General features: G+C 35.8%; 1 protein-coding gene across 2 annotated transcripts; it reads right to left on the bottom strand.

Moving 5' to 3' along the window:
• Positions 1 to 9,864: 9,864 nt before the first annotated feature.
• Positions 9,865 to 21,087, bottom strand: LOC134748045 (uncharacterized). Of its 2 annotated transcripts, none has more exons than XM_063682775.1 (3): positions 21,006 to 21,087; positions 15,503 to 15,716; positions 9,865 to 11,218 (listed from the first exon to the last, which is right to left on the bottom strand). In XM_063682775.1, the coding sequence occupies exons 2-3, from the start codon at positions 15,518 to 15,520 to the stop codon at positions 9,902 to 9,904; spliced, it is 1,335 nt and encodes a 444-aa protein (XP_063538845.1). In that variant the 5' UTR covers positions 15,521 to 15,716; positions 21,006 to 21,087; the 3' UTR covers positions 9,865 to 9,901. The 2 variants fall into 2 exon arrangements, with proteins under 2 accessions (XP_063538845.1, XP_063538844.1); XM_063682774.1 differs by lacking the exon at positions 21,006 to 21,087 and adding an exon at positions 15,940 to 16,125.
• Positions 21,088 to 21,651: the final 564 nt, after the last annotated feature.

Raw genomic sequence — 21,651 nt, 5'->3', positions numbered from 1 at the left:
TTCTGTAATTTCTAGACTTCTATAAGAAGAAACAGAGACAGGTCTGATTTGGAATTCATGGAACACGGAAGCTATTAAACACCCGTATGGACGTGGCACCAATAATGACACGTATACCACAAATCCTGTAAAATAAGTATTTAGTTTAGTTTTGAAACACTTTACAACAAACAACACCAAAACAGTTTACTATAAACAAGAGTCATAGTTTAAGTTCATTAATTTCTTTTAGTTTTAAAATAAATGGCGCCATACTAGCTATCAGTGGAGAATAAACATAATTTTAATTTGTTAATTGTGTTGAAACCAACTGCAGTATCTTTCCTTAAACATAAAAGACGAATAGGACATTCAATTTTTAAAGCGCGGTAGAGGTGTCGGTGAAAAATAAAAAATAGCCACATGACTGACCCTAACTGACCTTAAGTTAGGCGTGAGTTGTGAACTTGTGAGTACTAAACAACGATTTATATATATAAATAGTTATATAGCTAGGAATCATCCATAACTCAAAAACAAACGTAATTAAGTATATGTACATAAATACTTTTGCCGTGGTTCAAACTCGGGATCTCCAGCTTCGTTTAGGCGGGAAGGCGGTATGTGTATTTAGTAGGATGTATGTTGTTGTTTCGTGATACTTTATTTTCAATATGTTCTTTTAATGTATGTCTATTGTCTGTGTGTTTACGAATAAAAACTATTCTAAACTATTCTACCTACTTACCTACATGGATGTATGTAATCGTAAGAGTTTGTTGTCTAACAATGACAGACTATTCGGAAAATAGTATATATACTATTCTACCTGACAAAAACCGGTCAAGTGCGAGTTTACTTGACTCACGTGCCGATGGTTCCGTACAAATTTTAAATTTTGTCATGCAACTATAACTTGGAAGCATAGCTGTCCCTATTATCCCATTAAATAAGAATCAAAATTATTGTTGTTATATTCAAAATGTATGAAAAAAATCACACGATGCTAGACTATATTTGCAAGGGCAAACTCTAAAAACCTTAAAAGATTAAAGCTACGAGTACCTCGATGTCCTCGATAGAAAAATCATGAAAATATGTCTTATTTTCATTTATTTTCAATTGTATCGTTATTATCGATCGCTGCAAAGTTAGCTTGGTCCATCCATAATCCGTAGTCAAATCCCTACGCTATATCAATAGCTATTTTATACTAAAATTATATTGCTGTGGTATGCAGTGTAATGATTAATCGTTGCAGCGATCGATAAAAAGTAAGAAGTTTTCTAATCTATATGTGACAATACCACAGTAAAAGCTTTATATAGTCTTGATACTTGTGAATTATTTTATCATATTTAACGACCGTGAAAAATGTAAGCTGTGTATTATTATTAAATAAATTTAATTTCGACAGTAAATGTCACTATTTATAGAAATATTATAATTGCTAACAAATAATATTGAGAGAATGTAAATGTAATTTGGTGACATGAAAATTATTGATCTTTTGTGAAATTCGCAACATTGAGTACATTACTAAATGCCACGGCCTAACGGTAAATAGGTACTTACAGATGTAGTGAATAATGCTTTCCCATCGTATTTTCACGGAAACGTTCGTATATGGGGATAAGGGGGAGGGGGGGGGGTTATTTTATTTAATTATTTCCTATAAAATGAAAAATGAAATTATAAAATGAAATTTCGACATGTCAGTTATCGATGTTATCTTAACGTTTTATTATAATCCATACTAATATTATAAATGCGAAAGTGTGTATATCTGTCTGTCTGACTGTTACCTCTTCACGCTTAAACCGCTGAACCGATTTAGTTGAAATTTGTAATAGAGATAGGTAGCTTGAGTTTGAACCGCGAAATCACGACCACTATTTTCTTTGATGTATTGGTTCCTATGGTGTTGTCAATGTACCTATTATACTACAGTTTTCTTTTTTATATATGGGTACTAAATATATGATTAACTGAGTATCAAGGAAAATATGCACCTATTTGTAATTGATTTTGCATCCTTGAAACTTTTCGGTAAGTTTCAATACATTAGTTAAGTACCTATATTATGCCACTATTAGTTATTCTGTGATTATGCTCTTATTCTATTTATTTATCAATGTTTCATTTTTTCAAAGATACTCCACTTGAAGTAACTAGATTTTGAAATGTTGCCCTTCCACTCATGTTGGGCATTATCTATGACAAAAAAAAGTTTAATTTTTTGCGTCTCAGTTAGACTTGTTTATAAATATTCCAAATTTCAGTTTGATAGAGATACTTAGCGATATGACAGATGGACAGACAGACAGTCGGACAATGGTTTACCTTTTTTTGGTGCGGAACCCTAAGAGGCTTTTATCTCTTGTATAATTACCACTAACGTGTGAATTTTATACCTACATAGTTTTAGCAACGATAGATAGACTTGGTTAGTTTGAAAAATAATGCTATAATAGCATCAATGTTAGTCTTTCAACCAGTCTCAAGGTTACTAGTATATTACGATTGAGTATTTGAGACTGCACCAGCGTTACTGCTGCAGCTTTACTGTGCAGCATTACTGCCGACTAGGGTTGGATCTTAAAATAAGTCGCCTTGTTTGAGGATAACTGACGCTGTGGGGGACTTTTATGATTTAGAGCAAGTTTAGCCGCCGGAGATGTTTTTATTTTTTTGATTTTATTGAATATTACGTGAAACAAAACGCAAGGTGGCTTATTTTTTTGATTTCATTGAATATTTTATGGCTACTTTTGTACACCATACATACCAACAATCGAATCAGAGCACTCCACTATCCTGAGCCGAGCATATTTTCTGTTTTAAAGTACAAATTTGTCACGGAACCGAATTTGTCAACCCCGACCCAACGTGGTCTTTGTGGTCCCTACCCCTAGAGTGTATATAAAAGCCCGGAGGCGAGGAGGGAGGGCAGCCCCCGCCCGCCGTAAGAGCAGGCACCGAGTGAGCCGGAGCGGCTGAGGCTGGTCGCCGAAGGATGCCGAAGGCGACCAAAAAGCCGAAGTTGCGGAGGCGAGCGTTGGTGCCGCACTTTCTTTCGCAACTCACTGTACATTAACCAAGGCTATACCTGTAAAAGAGCATCGGCTAGATAATTCTATCTACTACCTTATCTACCTACCTACCTGACTATCTTATCTTATCTTATCTTATTGTGTCCATAACCCATCCCATCCCTTAACAATCTAAGCCTTTCCTTAAAGATTGATAATTTCTTGTTGTTATTCTGTTCCGTCAATTAATTTTAATTTGAGCGGGCGGCGGGGCTGCGCTTCCCGCAGCGTCGGAGCAACCACGGAGTCCACCTCATTCTTCCCCCCCCCCCCTCTCTGCATTACAATCTTTGGCACTGTTATAACCTTAAATTATAACCATGAATACTTCAGAAACCAAGCATCTCCGCGGGGAAAGTTAGAGGGGGGGTTCCCCCTCCCTCAACACCCCTCCCGCCCTTCTATTAAGGCGACTTATTTTAAGATTTTTTACCGCCGACTACATTGCTTCTGTAGAAAATGTCAATTATTCAGGACTACATCGATTTTGCTGGTGCATCGACAATTCGACATTTAATGCGGCAAGAAACGTCAAAATCAATGTCGACGTCGTTAATAATTGAAATTTTACTCTGTAGCTATGCAGTCTACAGTAATGCTGCACAAAAACGCTGCAGCAATAATGCACTCTTTATCCGAAGTGAGGTAGCAGGTGGGTAGCAGTCTTTCGTTTTTGCGTTTTCGGTTGGCGAATTTCAAACTAAATCGGTTCAGCGGTTTAAGCCTGAAGAGAAGTTAAGAAAAAAAGTTATTTGTTTAAAGTTTATATGTTTTTACTTCGGAAAAGTGTCAATGTTGATACCATAAATGAATTCAGCACCCCCGATTTATACGAAAATGTTACCAAACCCGGCCTAGCAGCTTTACTGATGTAGATAATCAAGATAAAAATGAGAGCCCTAAATAAACCTTCAAGAGCGGATATCTCAAATACTATACAAGATATCGAAAAACTTGACTGAATAAAACTTGTAACAAATTAAATTTCTTTTCATTTTGTATAAGTGGCCAAGTCGCTCAGACGCATAGTTTCCGAGATATAATCGAAAAACCGAAAAATGTAACCTTCAAACCCCCCTCTCCCCCCCAGCACCAGGGTTACGGCCAGGGACTTTTGATATGTTCGTCTCCTAACTAGTCCAAACAAAGCTACGAAGTTAAAAATTGTGTTCCTAGCATTTCCCTCTATACCTTCTTATTGCTTGGCCTATATGAAAGATTCTACCAATTCATATTTTGTATATATGAATGTCAACAGCAGTTATGTTGCAGTAATGTCATCTTAAAGCTGCCGCAGTCGTCATCCGAAACTAAACTGAAGGTATTATTATTTATACATGTAATGTCATATTATGTCAAATCTAACATGCAGTTGATAATTGTTTATACTGGTACCGTCCAAAGTTCAAAATTAGCACCTGGTTGGATACCTAAATATCTAACCAGGGGACTAGCCAAGCTAACAATCGTTTGCAGAAAACGAAACGAAACGCTATCATTTTCATATACAGGGTGACAAAAAAATAAGTGCATTCCTGTTGCCAGGGAGGTTTTGGGATTATACTGAGCAACTCTTCTTCTTTGTGTTAGGGGCTATATAAGGCTCCAAAGCCTATGTATCACTGCGACCATCCCTGATCTATTGTGATCGCCGCCTACTACAACTCTCGATCCAAACCTGCAACTTCAAACAGCTGCAGGATCTTTTTGATATCGAGAGACTTTAACTTCTCCGGGCGCAATATATGTCCGCCCAGGATTAAGTCACAAGTACGCATTAGGCAAGGGCACTCTGTGAGGATGTGCAGGGGTGTCTTCTCTGCCTCCATACAGAGTCTACACCGCCCCATGTCACGTTTCCCCATAGTGTGCATGTGCTTATTTAGGCCGCAGTGCCCGGTAAGCACCCTTACCAAGTTGCGCAGTTGGTTCCTAGACAGCGCTAAGGCGTTCGAAGACGCCTTTTTGCTGAAGGCCTTGAGCAACTCTTACTATGGGAGTTGGAACCAACCACGAAATCGCGAAAAAAATGTACCCTCCATAGAAAATGGACCAGCCAAAAGGTATACAAAATGTAAACAGTCATTTATTTTAGAGTTCCGTACCCAAAGGGTAAAAAGGGTACTAAGATTCCGCTGTCCGTCTGTCCGTCTGTCTGTCACCAGGCTGTATCTCATGAACCTCGATAGCTAGACAGTTGAAATTTTCACAGATGATGTATTTCTGTTGCCGCTATAATAACAAATACTAAAAGTACGGAACCCTCGGTGGGCGAGCCCGGCTCGGGTTGGTCTCATAGTAAAAATTGCTCAGTATAATCCCAAAATCTCCCTGGCAACGGGAATGCATTTATTTTTTAGCCACCGTGTATAATTTACATTTACTCGTATCTTAGCGTTTTGTTTCGTTTTCTGCTAACTTTTGTCAACTTGGCTCGGCCCCGGCCCCCAGTTAGGAAAATACTCCACACAATTTTTTTATTCATTTCATACATTAAAATACGGCGATACGGCATTGTACAACCTAGGTAAGCAGGTACTGGCTGACGGGACAAAATAACAACAAGAAATTATCAAACTTTAAGGAAAGGCTTAGATTGTTAAGGGATAGGAAGGGTTATGGACACAATTATCTGGCCGATGCTCTTCTACAGATATAGCCTTGGTTTATGTACAGTGAGCTGCGAAATTGCATGGAGAAATTATGAATGAATTCATTTGATAAAGTCGCCAAACACTTTTGCAGTTGATGGTACCATAATGCTATGATGTGCACCACTGTACGTTTTTGATAGGTAATAGGTACCTAACTATATTGTGTGTGCCAGGTGTGTGGGTTGTACCAAAGAGGATATAATAGGATAGAGCGGTACTGTCATAGTAAATTTTGTAACCACAGTAAATTCACTGCCATCTATCGACACACTTTAAAATTAAAAATGAAGATTTATAAAAGTACGATAAAATGTATTTGAATATGGATAAATGATTATTTGCATTAATTATTTTATATGATTTTGACCCACGTTCTTTCACTGATATAACGAAACCGTCAACGCCCTCTATACGAGAGTAGGCCAAAGATAGTGGCGCCATCTGATCGAGAATCAAATTTTCGTGGCACGCTTTTTCCTTAGACTGTATCCATCTATAACGGAGTTATATATATCTTTGGTTGTACTGAACTATGCCCCTAACTAGAGTGTATGTAGTTGTTTTTTAAGTTGGTAGAATTTCTCGCGTCCTCTCCTCACGCTCCGAATCCTCGATGGTCGCGAAACTCGTGGACTATAATATCCAAGCGATTTTTTATTAGACTCAGGTGCTAAACATGTAATCGACCTGAGAACTAAATAGCTCCAAAACTAGCATATCTCCACGTTAAATATCATGGATGTTGCCTAAACGCGTGTAATTTCTCTATGGCGTGGCAAATCGCAGATTGCGTGAATAGTGATAGCGGTTCGCCAAAAAACGCTGCCAATGGTGTTAAAGCTATGAACCTCGGCACGATTGATCTTTAGTCCATATAAATCAATTTGACCCGAAGCACCAAAAAATGAAATAAAAAGAAGAGGAGTTATGTATGTATCGTCATCTTTTTTTGTATGGAAAAGAAATATTTTTGTTCAGAAACCTATCGTGTGTGGTATTATGAAAGGGAAATTCTAAGCCAGTTCTAAAAATATATTCATCATCATCATCATCATGTCAGCCGATAGACGTCCACTGCTGGACATAGGCCTCCCCCAAGGCTCGCCACTCCGACCGATCCTGTGCCGCTCGCAACCACCGAATTCCCGCGACTTTCACCAGGTCGTCGCTCCATCTCGTTGGAGGCCTACCGGCAGTTCGTCTTCCGGTACGCGGACGCCACTCCAGAACCTTCCGGCCCCACCGGCCATCAGTTCTGCGAGCAATGTGCCCCGCCCACAAAAATATATTACATCATTACATTTCAGTCACGTGTTTTAAATAAAAATAAAAATAATTTTCAAACCATACCAAGTTTGGGCTCTTTCAGATACGATACCGTTGAATTTTTTTTTGTAAAATATACCACAAATGATACCTAATATCCTCATATTTAATCCCAAGAAAGTATTTTTGAAAATAATTTCAGTTTTTTTTTATTTTTTAAAATATTGAAAAATTATACACATAAGAAATATTAAAAAACATAGGTACTAAATGATTTTTTTTAATTGATTTCTTAGGGTTAAATTTAAAAATACTACATATCATTTGTGGTATAAAAAATCAGTTGTCTATATCGTATCTGAAGGAGCTCAAACTTGATATTTTGTGTGAAAAACTGAACAAACTATACCAACTGATGAAAACGCGCAGTTAAAGGATTAGGTATAATATGCTTATGACGTATAATTTTATGATTAATATGTACCGTATCTGCTGTAGTTCCATAAGTCTCGTAAAATAGGTACTGAAGTAGAACTGTGTTACTTTGTAATATTGAAAACTTAAAAAAAACAGTGAAATTATTTTCAAAATTGCTTTCATGGGGTTAGATATGTGGGTATCACGTATCATTTGTGGTATATTGTACAAAAAAAAATCTGCCATAAATTATCGTGTCTGAAGGAGCCCGAACTTGGTATGTTTTGAAAATTATTTCTATTTTAATTTAAAACACGTTACTGAAATGTAGTGATGTGATATAATTTTAGAACCGGCTCAGAATGGCCTTTCATATAATACTGCACACGATAGGTTTCTAAACAAAAAAGATTTTTTTTTTCATAGAAAAAAAAGATGACGTCATAACTCCTCTCCTTTTTATTTTATTTTTTGGTGATTCGGGTCAAATTGATCTATATGGACGAAATATCAATCGTGCTGATTTTCATAGCTAACACCACTTGCAGCATTTTACTGAATTTCGGGGAGAACCAGTGATCACGACGCGGAAGCAAATTACCATCTCTTAGACTTTGTATTGGTCATTAAACTGTTTATTATCCAGTCAAGTAGATAATGGTGTAAAACCGTAGGAGCTCCAATAAATTGTAGGTACTTAATGTATAACAGAACTTTCAAGTCTGTTTTCACATAATGCGTCTCAGTCAAATTTATCGTAACTAAGTATTTTTATTATGTTTTATCTACTTGTACTCACATTTTGTTGTATCAATAAAAATAGTCCCAATTCAGTAATTATTTATGATAATATTGATAATGTACTAGGAAATATCACTAGAACTTTTTGCGGGCAGCTGTATTAATAATGAATTACGTGTACATACTACTTCATATTTTTTTAAATTCATTTTTCTATTTCAACACCTACTTCTAGCAAAAACGAGGGATTGATGAAAATGAAAACGTAATACAGTGTGTAAATCCAATACGAGCAATAAATTAAACCAGATGTAGAATTTATCCGTGTAATCATTAATTAAGAAGTTTTTTTTATTACACTTAATTATGACCCCATAATTAATTTTTGAAAATTTACCAAACTTTTACTGCAAACATTAAGAGACATTTTTAACATGACATGACATTACGAGATATGAGCTATTTATAGTAACTGCCAATAAGCGTTGACAGCTACATTAAGAAGCTCGTATCTCGTAACTTGTGTGTTTATTTTACATTGCGGGCTGAATTATTTGTTTGGTTAATTTTTATAACTGTATTTTTAAGCAAAATTTATCTCATTACACTTCTTAGCTCCTAATATGCTAACCACCGTTTAAATATTCGCCCGTATTGGATTTACACACTGTAGACATAACTCACAATTAACCTCTTAATTTACTTCTAAATTAACTTTGTCCCACTGTGGTAATTTCATTACTTTTAGCTATGCTTTATCCTTCCTTTCTTAGCTAACCGTGGTTAAATCTTGTGGGTGCTTTTAATGGATGGCAAATTAATTTCCTGGCAAAATTACTCGGACCTATTATATACTGAGATGTCTAACCACACGGCGTTCGGGCAGATTTACTTTAAGCGTGAAAGGAATTTAAATTAAGAGTAACTTGATTACCTTAATCGTTCCTTATGATCACAAAATGTAGATACATTAAACAATATACCTACCTGCATTGCATACCGATATAAAAGCTATTATAGAATGGGCACCTTCCTGAGGGCCTACTGCGAACATCGAAGTTCGCAAATTACGAGCATTCTATTCTCTGTCACTCTACATACGCCTTAATTGGAGTAAAAAAGAAAGATACCCGCATTTTGCGAATTTCGGTGTTTACGGTAGGCCCCTTTGACCCTTAAATTCATAATTGTTGAATGCAGCTAATATTATAAAAACACTGAATTTTGTTAATTATACAACAACAATTGCCTGGGATATCATTTCAGGAAGAAAAAGTGGAAAATTGTTAAATCTTAGTATGTACAATTATAAATTATATGGAGATTACACCTGTCATCCTACCCTTCGAGTTTTAAAAATATTATAAGTATTTACCTCATCTCATATAACTTACAAATAACATTCCCAAAACTATATAAACCATCTTTATAATAAAACATAATAAAGAAGTACAAATTTAACAAATATTTATTTCAAAACATATGTAAAAAAACAAAATCTCGTTATACTGACCGATCAATAGCATTATTTTACAAAGCGCAAGTCTGAATTGATCTTAATTGTCACATTAAACTTATTTCCTAACGATTACCTAACTAATAACTACTCAAATGTTTTAAATATCGCTTAAAGTAATTGTATTACAGTTGTATTGCAGAAAGTACATGATTCTCTAAACACATATTCAGTTCAGTGCCATAACAGATAGCATCATAATTCAAACGTTTTAATCATATCTTAAAAATCATGAGTTAATTTTGTGATGATTTATCTAGCTTCGGTGTCCTTTTCAAGTGTCCGTAACTGATGCCTCCAGCAGCAGTATGGTACATCTGGTTGGGGAGGAAACCTCTTTCGTAATGTCTAGGCGCAGGATAGTGGGAGTAGTGCCGGTGACTGGACAGCGCTTCGTAAGCTGCAAGAGGGTCCTTGGCGTAGCCTCTCTTCATGTATTCCAACTGAACTGCTGAGGGTACATACGAATCAAGCAGAGACATAGGTCTTCGCTTATAGGGAACACCAAAACTTTCGCTCGGTTTAGGTGAATATGCTGATGAGATAAAGTTACCTCCAGCAGCATACACTGGCTTTGATAAGGGACGGAATATCGGCAATGCTTTAGGAAGGTGGGATAAATGCGGCGGTGGGCCTTTCAGGAGCAATGGGTTCGGTGGGGGAAGCTCAGAAATGACATTGTGCCGCGGATCATCCCTAAGAGGGGCGTGAGAGGAATAATATCGTGGATATTCATGACTCGGCTTAGGGTAAGGCTGATCTGTCTGACTTGAATATTCTTTTGGATTTTCGATTTCGTTTTCTTGAACTTCTTCAACATTATTTGTTTCGGTGAATTGGGGGTTCTGATAATATCCTTTAGGCACAACGGGAGGTGCGGCTATAGCGGTTGGGTACTGCACCATAGGCACTTGGTATACCACTGGTGCAACGGTGGCCTGCACTGGAGCCACAGTAGACGGAGCAGCATAGCTCACGTAAGCATATGGTTGCTGGATATACGTTTTACCCGTTGGGGTTACGTAGGTTGGAACCTCTATGAAATTTTGTTGAGGCTGTATCGCTTCTGGCGCTGTAGGGTAGGCGTTGACTCGACTGACTACTGGCGCAGCGTATTGAACTCCCGGCTGACTATTAGCTGCCTGCTCACCATTCTCATTGTAATACTGTGGGACTAGATATATTTGCATAGGGACATTGGATAGATAGCCAACCATTGCTTGCTGAGTAGCAGGTGCTCCGTACTGAGATTTAGGAGATGCAATTTGCATTGGAGGTTTTTCTGGTGGCTCAGTCACTGCATATTGCTGAACATATCTGGGCTGCTGATGAACCGGGTTTGGACTTTCAAAATATTTAAGAAGGCCGTGTTTGAAGAATTCCAGCGGTAATAATCCAGGGGCAGTGCCTGGAATCACAGTTTGTGAGCGGGGTTCGGATTTCTGCTCCAGCTCCTTTTCATTTTCACTCTTTAAATTATCATCTTCGATGTCTTGCAACTCGATTTTCTTCTCGGCTGCGATAGCGAGGGCCAGGATGCACACAAGGGCAACCTGAAAGTAAAAGCGTGCGGTGTGAGTAAGGTGGATGTCCGAGGCGCGTGGCCACTGCACCACATGCCCAAACATGGCCGGAAGAGGCGTGCCGCGCGCGCTTGCTGCCTTATGTCCAACAGGTGAACGGCAAAAAATAGATTGTAGCCTATTACGAAACCAGTTAGCTTTGTGGAGTACTTAGAAACGGGAGCTAGCTTTTACTTGTAATTTATGTGGTTAAAAGATTCCAACGCTTTCATCCTATGTTATACACATGCGGTCACCATAATTCGCCGCTATGTCATTATTGTTACATTTTTGACGCGACGACGTAATCAGACGCATGTCTAATAAGCTGATGATATAAGTTTCTCAAATAATCGTAGGTTAATCGCATTGTTGGTTTTTTGTCGATAGTTATCTTTGCAAATACTTTAGTCAAAGTATTCTGTATGAGTGATGTGTGAAACGGATACAATTTCTATAGATATCAAGTGGCCGTTTGTATCCTAATTGAAAGTCAGGTCTTGTGAAACGAAATCGTCTTTTGTTTTGTGGTTCACATATCACATAGCATGCAACTTTTCCATATTGTTATGATGGTGAATAATTTACTTATGGCTATTAGAGTTAGACCAAGATAAGTCTGCAACGATTTTAATAGCACAGGCAGGGCAAGTATGTAATTAATTTAAACGTCAAACCTATAAAATTATAACGTATAAATAACACTTGCACTGCGTGCGTGCTATCAAAATCGTTGCAGACTTATCTTGGTCTAACTCTACCTACTTGTGTGTGTTGTGTGTTGTCAAAGCATATAAGGCCGTAGTAACTGTAGGTACTTATATATAGTAGTGTGACTACTTAAAGAATACAAATTAAAAAAAAAAAACAAAAAATAATTTTATTTGTTCCCTAGTTGCGTAGTAAGTAATTAGACGGAATGCCATCTCACAGTCGCACCATTAGAGAACGAATGGAAATGATTTGTGCGGATGAAAATAATAACATATGCTCGTTTAATTGGTCACAACTGCAAAGTTGGGCAGCTTAGCTAGTTAGCTAATGAGTCGCTTAAACGCTTCCAATAGGGTCATTGCACTGATTTGTCCTCCAGCTCTAATTTTCGACCATTTTGCTGAGTTATGGATGTTTTTATGTATATAAGCATTTATATATAAGTCATAAACGACCGGTCTGGCCTAGTGGGTAGTGACCCTGGCTATGAAGCCGATGGTCCTGGGTTCGAATCCCTGAAAGGACATTTATTTGAGTGATGAGCACAAGTATTTGTTCCTGGATCATGGGTGTGTTCTATGTATTTAAGTATTTAAATTATATATATCGTTGTCTAAGTACCCACAACACAAGCCTTATTGAGCTTACTGTGGAACTTAGTCAATCTGTGTAAGAATGTCTCATAACATATTTATTTAAAATATATATCGTCATCTAGTTAGTACCCACAACACAAGCCTGAGCTGACAGCGGGACTTGGTCGATTAGTGTCCTATAATATTTATTTATTTAACGGAGTTGCTACCAACAATTGCGTAAAATTTGTATAAAATATATATAGGTATATACAAAGCCGTAAATATTGTAAATTGTCACGTAAGATTAACCTTGAGCAGACAATATAAGTAATAACATGTAATAATAACAAATATAATACGTTTAAGTTTACGCCGCCGGTTTAAGCGTTAGATTGTACACATAATTAGTATGACAGTAAGTTATAGCTGTGCGTAAGTACCCTATTAATTGGGTACTTACTTATTAATTAGTGAATGCTTATATTTATTTATTTACTCCGTTATTAAAATTTATATATATAATATTCGTCTTTGAGCGTTATTTTGGTTTGTAAATATGACAGGCATTTTACAAATATTAAATATACATTATAACATCGAGCTATAAAATACGACTTCTTCAAGGCGACATATTCAGATGATGGTGGTGGATGGTAAATAAAGATTATAGTTGTTTTAAACCTATGATTTTACTCAGATGTTATATATGTAAAATAGGTATCAGGTCATAATTTATGAAATTCTCATATTAAACATTAATTATGAAAAGTTTTAGTTTAGTATTTAAGTAATAGTACTAATAATTTATGAAATTCTCACAAATACATTAATTATAAAAGGTTTTAGTTTAATATTTATGTAATAGTACTAGATTTAGTAATACATATCAATTCTTATTAACCAACACAACAAACAGAAGGTATGAAAGAAATACGAATGTGTTGAAAGATTTAAAGAATTTCAACTTATTTTTATTTCAATGGTCGCTAATCGAATAAACGCATTCATAGCACTTAACCGCAATCAAATAATATAATAAAAATACTATAATGACCTCCCAATCCCACGCTATAGTTTTATTATTAACGTACGTTATAATCGAGATGTAAAAAGAACCTGTTTGTTACCTCAAAACAATTTTGCGCAACTAAAGGTCTTCTTGAAGTTTTTGTGTCAACGACTGTTGTTGCTCTAAATTCGTAGGATCTTTTGTACCTTTTATAATGATACGTTTATATGTGATGTCAAGTAGTTTACGACTTTTATGGACACTTAAATGTCGCGTTGCTATTGTGTATGAACACGTCTTATCTGTTAGATTACCATAATCCTCAGTGATTTCATAAAACTGTCTACTGACGCGAATAGAACTTTCGTAGATTTGAAAAAAAAAAAACATTAATGGAGTATTATTACGTAACGTTCTGAAACATGCCTCAGAAAAACTTGCATGATTAGTTTTATGGAAAAAGGATACCTCGATAAAACTAGTGATAGAAACTTAAACAATAAATCTCAAAAATACCTGTTAGCCATTCATGGCTTTACCATGGATTCAAGTTTAACGTAAAGTCAAATAATTAAATTTCCAACCCATTTCGTACCTGTCACAGTGTCAATCAATATGACAGTCGCTAGAGACCTCATACCATTGTCACTGTTACAAAAACCAAAATGGATAGGAAATTAAATTATTTTTGACTGTACCTTAAAATACTTAATTAATACACATACAGGCTGCAGCACTGCAGCGTGAGCAAGAATACAACGTTTATTATGGGAAATCCGGAACTATATTACCCGTAACTCCAGTAGGATCGTCCCATTTAATGTAAGTCACGGGACGGGCGATATTGAAATTGGGATTAGGGAATATTTGACTGTCATCAACATTTTTTCCAATAATATATGGACCTTCTTGCACAATGCTTTGTGTGCACTGCACAGTATAATATGTGGATATTGTGCATAATTGTCTTAAACCGTAACATAATAATATATAGGAATAGGTTGTGCGGCCGATGTTTCACGCTTAATAAGCATGTAAGTACTCTACCTTTACGATATAAGTACAAAATAGAAATAGATAAAAGTGTATGTTTTATGAGGGGATAGGTAATTAGGTACTACTGCATTAATTGGAATTTCTTATTAATACCTAAATGTAATAAATGTTAATGCATAAGTAACACATACACGACATATAATGTGTCACAACTACTTCGTGTCCTTTCTCCTTTTTTAATGATTCTACTTTCTGGCGTTTAAGTGAGTTGATCAGTTAAAAGTGAAATATGATACAATATCAGTAAAAGCAGTACACCTCCTTACTCCGACCAGCTACAATTAAAGCTCTTGAGTTGTGTTAATTAATGCTAAATAACGTAAATGTCTCAATGCTGAACACTGTACATACCAAATAACTGCCTTCTTCAATCTTAATTCCAAGCAATAGAGGTGACAATCGGGCTGTTAATTATTGAAATTATGTTGTCCAATTTGGACATTTACCTTGGGTAGGTATTCAATATTCAAAGGCGTAAATTAATTAAATACTTAATAATATTTACAAGCAATTACTTTGTTGTATTAAAGCACCTTTATATATACATATAAGACGTACAACTATATCAATACCTAGTATATTTCTATATTCATATCCAGAATAAAAGTAAACCGACTAATGAGATTACCATGGTATAAATTTCACTCTTTTTATGAATTAAAGTTACTTTTATTTATATTCATATTTTTTTACAATATGAATGATTAAAAAAATGATAATTAAGTATTATCAACCTGTGGTTAGTTTGAAACAATATTTTAAAGTTTTCCAAATAACCATAATCATATGTATTCACTATTCTCGGTCAATAAGAGGTCTTAACATGCGATTGTTAATTGGGAATTCGTTTGAAATAATGTAATGTAACTACATAGGTATTTAGTAATAGCTATGAATAAAATACAACAACGCTCTTACCTCCTTCACTAACATCATGAATAAGTTAGAAGAGAAGCTAGATCACGAATTCCAAGAAACTCCCGAAAGGTCACAAAACATGAGCACTGTCTATGGCTAGCACTTCAATAACACCACACAGCTGATCCCGAAGTCATTGCATCTTCATGACGACGTCAACTGCGTACTGTCCTCATATCCGTCAGTGTCCATGGAAGCGAAGCCGTTGGAAACCCTACAATTTCAAAGCCATTGGTTAAAAAGAAAATCGATGACTCCTCGAATGACCACACTCGATAATTGACGTATGCGTTTAGAAAAACTTTTTCATTTGTCTATGGTTTGCATTTAGAGCAAAAAAGAGCGCGGGAAAAGCGACAGTTTATTTTTTTATTTATGATAGATAGGTATGTATTGGAATTTAACGAAAAGGTATGATTTTTAAAAGATGTACGAACTTTTTTCTATATTGTTGTACCGCGCAAATGCGTTCTGCCGGCTGCCCGGTTTGTAAGTGGTGCGGAGTATTGGCGTTGTGTTGTTAAATACCGCACTACTCTACATATTGAAGTACAAGAAAGGCGATCGGCCGCTCCGCAACGAAGACATGGTGTTGATAATGATGATCCTACATGGATTCGGATAAGTCCATTGCAATATATTAAATAGTAGTATTATAATTTACTACTATTCACTTGGGGGTCGGCTCCCGGGTCGGGATTCGGGATCCCTTTTGATAATAAATTGGTTTAACCATGGGGTGATCTTGATTCAAATTTATAATTAGAATAAAGAATATAATATTCTGTTAATTATTTAATTTGGATAACATATAAATAAGTATTATAGATGTCCAAAAAAACTATATACATAACGTAATATGATATCATTCTTTAGTGATATGGGTTTCTAATTCTTTCATGAGACTTATATAAAATTAAACCTATCTATTAAAGACAATAAACAATTTACGTTGCGGCAATTTAAATGTTCTATCGAACCAATTCGGATAAATACATCTTGTAGCTTAAAAACCAACAATTATGAAGAATGGCAGTTATGATTACAGCCAAGCGATTACAGGTTAGAAAATCGTAATATTTACATCGTATATTACGAAATTGGCAAGATCGATTGCGTCTTAATGGCCGAATTATTAAGATGAACCACTTTTAGGGCCCGATCAGACCTCTCATCGCGATCCGACATTGTTATGTCACAAAAGAAATATGAGACGTCGAAATAGCTGTAAGTGATACTTACAAAATGATGTGAAGTGGCATTTATTGGTGATACATCCCACGTTACCTACTGGTACCTAGGTACTCTTTCGATTACGTAACGCGTTTTGATATCAATCCTTTCAGAAAGTTATCCCTTCAATCATGTTCTTTACCCTTGTCCCGCTATCCCGGGAGAAATAGAAATATGTATGTAGGTAAGTATTTCGTAGAAAAAATTAAACTTTGAATTCTGTTGTTTTATTTTATATTTATATCATATCTCGGGGTATATTTTCGTCCCTTTTGCGGTGGAAACAGCGGGCTGCTGGGGTTGGGGTGCTGACGCGAAACCATTTGTGCGTGACATAGGCCGTCGACTTAGACAAACGGGAGAGGACCCCCGCTTCGAATCGTTCCTGGTGCAGAGGCTGTCCATAGCCATCCTGCGGGGCAATGCCGTGAGCATTATGGGCACTTTTGCACCGGGAGCGATAAAGAACGGGGTTGACTAATAGTTACCTCATGTAATTATTTGTATTCATAGATTTAATTGTTAATAGTTAATTTTAATTTTGACTAATTTATATATATAAATTTTAAAAATTAAATAATAAATAATTTATTTAATATATTATTAATTATTTTAGGGGTTTAATATAATTTTAGTCTAATTTAACTTTAATTTTAATCATTACTGTAATATAATAATTTTATGTAATGTTATAATGTAATAATATATTATGATCCTAAATTGTTTTTATATTTTGTCAAAAATTACTCATTTTCTGCTACTGCGTTTTCTTTCTACAATATTTAAGATTAAGTACCTACATCGTTTTTAAACGAAACTAAAACGAGCCGCATTCAAAAAACTATGATCACCAAAAATATGTTAAGGTTTCTCAAATTCCCCTTAATGGATCAGGTAAAAATATTGTTTATTTACGAAGGAAGTACCGAATTTGGCCGAAGAAAAAAAGGAAAGTTTTAGACGTTTTTTTTAGTTTTTAAAGCTTAATACGGTGACGAATAGAGTTTGCAATGGTATACCTATAATAAATATATGTTTATTTTTTCGTAGGTATATCAAGGCAATAAATGACCACAAAGGGTACAGTGGCCACAAATGGCACTTCTAGGTAGGTAGGGTCTTAGTATGAGTAAATTATGCTAACCTAAAACATAGAGTGCTTATGCATTAGAAGTGTTTTGTTTTAAAGCAACGTGCATCTTTTCTGTTTATGACGTGCAGCTGGTAGATGAAAGATATAAAGGGCTAACGCTTTCGGTTTCAACATGTTGTAAATAAACTATAAATCAGCTCACAACTTTTTTTATTAGAAAGCTCTTTATTTAGATCGATTGAGTAAGATCCGATATAAGTACCACTGCGATAGTTTAATCTGAGACCGTTTTACGTAAGCTTAATTTGTTGCTTCCCAGTGTTCGTAGCTTTATTTGTACCTCGTAAAGAGTAGAGTAAGCAGAATAAGTGGGTAATCAAAAAAAGTAATTTTTTTCATACAATAAAGCTCTGTAGGTATAGATAACTTTAAACACTTCTCCCGTTTAGGGAATTGTGATTAACTTTTTTTAGGGTTCCGTACCTCAAAAGGAAAAAAACGGAACCCTTACAGGAACACTTTGTTGTCCATCCATCCGTGCGTCCGTCTGTCTGTCAAGCCCTTTATCTCGGGAAATCATGGAGGTATCGAGAAATTAAAACCATATATACTCAGGTCTAAAGTACCTTGAAGCTGTAAAAAATCAAACTTCTAAGTTGACGTAAAAAAGATACGGCCGTTCAAAAAGCGTATATATATTTCAACACTCAAGAGAATCAAAATTTATGGAGGAATCAATATTTACTTCCCGTTGACCTAGAACTATGAAATTTGGCAAGTAAATTTGTGAAAAAAAGTTAACACATTCGCGGACACGAATGCTATAGAATTCACGTAGTTTTTTGGTTTCTTTGGCCTATGACACATGACGTCACTTACCGTCCGCGAACATGTTAAATTTGTACAAAACCCTCGGCGGGCGAGTCCAACTCGCACTTATCCGGTTTTTTTATATTTTGCGTTCTCTATAGAATAATAAAAAACGCTGACTCGACAAATCTGTATGTTTCGAATTTTTTTTTAACTAACAACAAAACCAGAGATAAAAGTTACATGTTTTCATTGTTACATCCCGGTATGTGGTAATATATTATGGTAAGCTTCGCAAAAACAAGTTATTAGCATCGTTCATTTACGAAAAGACTGTTCACCGCTAATTACCTAGCTATTTTTCGACATACCTAACTGTTAAATGTTGTGTCGAAACAAAAACCAAGCGTAATCTGAATGGAGCTCGCTAAAATAATTTGCACGCTATTATGACGTCATTTTAGCAAACCATAGATTGGCAAAACGGAGCACATACTTTTTCATGCTACATTATTTTAGTAGCGCAGCAATAAAAAAGGACGTAAATGAAACGTATGTAATCTTTGACAAGAATTTGTAGTTTGGTGAGCACCACAAATGTCCATTCCCGGTCGAATCAAGCCGTAAACGAAAACATAGTGGAAAGTTTTAGTGCAAAAAAACTATGCATGTATCTTTGATGCTTGGCTAAAAAAGGAGAGGAAATTTTAACTTTATGGTCTTTTATTAGGGTTCCGTACTCAAAGGGTAAAAACGGGACCCTATTACTAAGACGCCGCTGTCTGTCTGTCTGTCCGTCTGTCATCTATACAGAACACGACATCTATGAAATTTTAATTTCTATAAAATAAAACTACCATAAAAACGGATTATATCGCGTATATTGAATTTATAATACATACCAATATTATTTAATTTCTATAATTAAATGCAATCATCATAAAGCGTCTGCGCTATTTTTATGGTTGATAATTCCATTGTGCTTGATGGTATCTATAGAAAACGTCGAAAACGATGTCCGATTGCATCAGAAGTCCAGAACGTATAAAATAGTGTTTTAACAAAAGCTGAAGAAGCATGTCTTAATAGAGTTAATAGCAGTTTCTGTATAAGAGAATTATGTATGGCGGAACGTGTGAAACATGTAGTGCAAAATAGTTAATAAATGTACAGTCAGCTTCAATAGTAACGGATCAAACAACGCACCAAAAAGTATGTGCAACGACATACGATATATACTCTGGCGGACTGTTTAGATTAGCTACCCAATTTTTTTGTTCCCCAATAGCTTTTGTTCCATTCGCGTTTTTTCCCATTCTGCTTTTTAACCAGGCGTTTATTTTTTCAGTACCTAGTTAATTTAATCACACGCGTATGTCCCAGTCGCTTTTTTCTCCAAAGAGTAATATGTTTTCACGATAGTCACACTAAGGCGATAGATAGGTAGGATAGGTTCGTTAGGTAGCTTCAGATGCCCGAAGGGAAAATCGCCCAGAAATACTTAGGAGCCCCGCTTAGCTATTGGCTATTACAACTATAAACTTTAAATTTTTAGATACACTTCTTTTTATCTCTTGATTTTAATCTTCTTTGCAATTATTAGGTACCATTCTTTTTAAATCTGGCTATTGGTACTATAAGGTATTACGCCATCATAAATTAGACACGACTATTTTTAGCAGGACTGCTTCAGAAAATAAATATGAAGGTGCTGACGTTTAGTGACATATTGATTTAGTACAGCGTTGAACAGTGTAATTTATTTTCATATATCCTTATTTTACGTTACAAAACGAATTTCTAACCTGAACGCTAAGTCTAATGCAATAAGGAATTGTAGTCGCAATCATTAGTTGTACTTGTAAGTTTGTAAAGAAGCTAGTAAAAGTTTAATGCCTGAAGTTTTGTTAGTTGTGTATCGCATTTGTTTGCTTAATCCAGCTGAGCTTTTACTGTTTTTTTACACAATTTCACACACACACACATGCGACTACTCTATAAATTATCATTCATGTACTTACCTACTGTCTTATATTTTTTAATAATGTGTCTTGACTTTTCATACCCACTATGTAAAATTTACATTATAAATGATAGGGGTGATCTAAGTACTTGTAGTAGCTCCGGGAACCTGTAGGTATGAAACCAAATTAGATCTGCAATAGTAAACCAGATATTGACTCGTACTAAACACTATCTCGAAAAACTTCTCTTCATATTAATTGTGGTTTTAACTAAGTATATAAAGGCTTTATAAAACGTCTTTAACGAAAGGTCAAAAACCGACTCGCAACCCAACTCCGCTCGTCACCCGATGCAGCGATTGCATTACACGCATCCTCGCTGGTTTCTCAATTCTCAATTTACCTGACCATGTCATTAATACGTGACGCAAACTGCGTATTACCGCCATTGTCACTTTTCCTCGCCCGTCGGTTTCACTGGGACTTTCTAAGCAAGTGGAGCAGGGACGACACCCTGTCGGTTTGTTCACCTTTTTTTTTACTTAGAAACAAACAGACGCAAGCTTCGCCTTATGGTAAACAGGCAACTCTATAGGTTTTACAAACGCTTAGTCGACCACGTATCCCTCGGAAGCTATTGCAACCTTACTTCCTTCTTAAATAGGCAAGTAGAGTATAGTTTGCCTTATTGCCTATGGTCTTTTGTTTGGCACCTCCCCAATTGGGCCGCTCCAGCATATCGCCTCTCCCAAGACACTAATCGTGTTGGACTTAGGAGAGTAGTCAATTATTCACTTCCTTGTATGGTAGATACTAAAATACTTGTTTAATTCTACAACTCAAAGGAACACTATAATCATGTTTTTTGGCTGATTTTCAACTGACAAGCTATGATTAAGGTTCTTAATAAGTCGTTAGAGCATCTTTGGCAATATAATTAGTATAGTCTAGACCTAGAGGTACGAATTACAGTTTACGCAAAGCATGCTTAATAATTAAATTTGATAGCAAGTCTAGTCCTAGTTATAATCAACGACTAGATTAATTAT

This window comes from Cydia strobilella, chromosome 15 (genome assembly GCF_947568885.1).
Source record: "Cydia strobilella chromosome 15, ilCydStro3.1, whole genome shotgun sequence".
NCBI lineage: Eukaryota > Metazoa > Arthropoda > Insecta > Lepidoptera > Tortricidae > Cydia > Cydia strobilella.
This window is presented reverse-complemented; position numbering and strand designations above follow the sequence as displayed.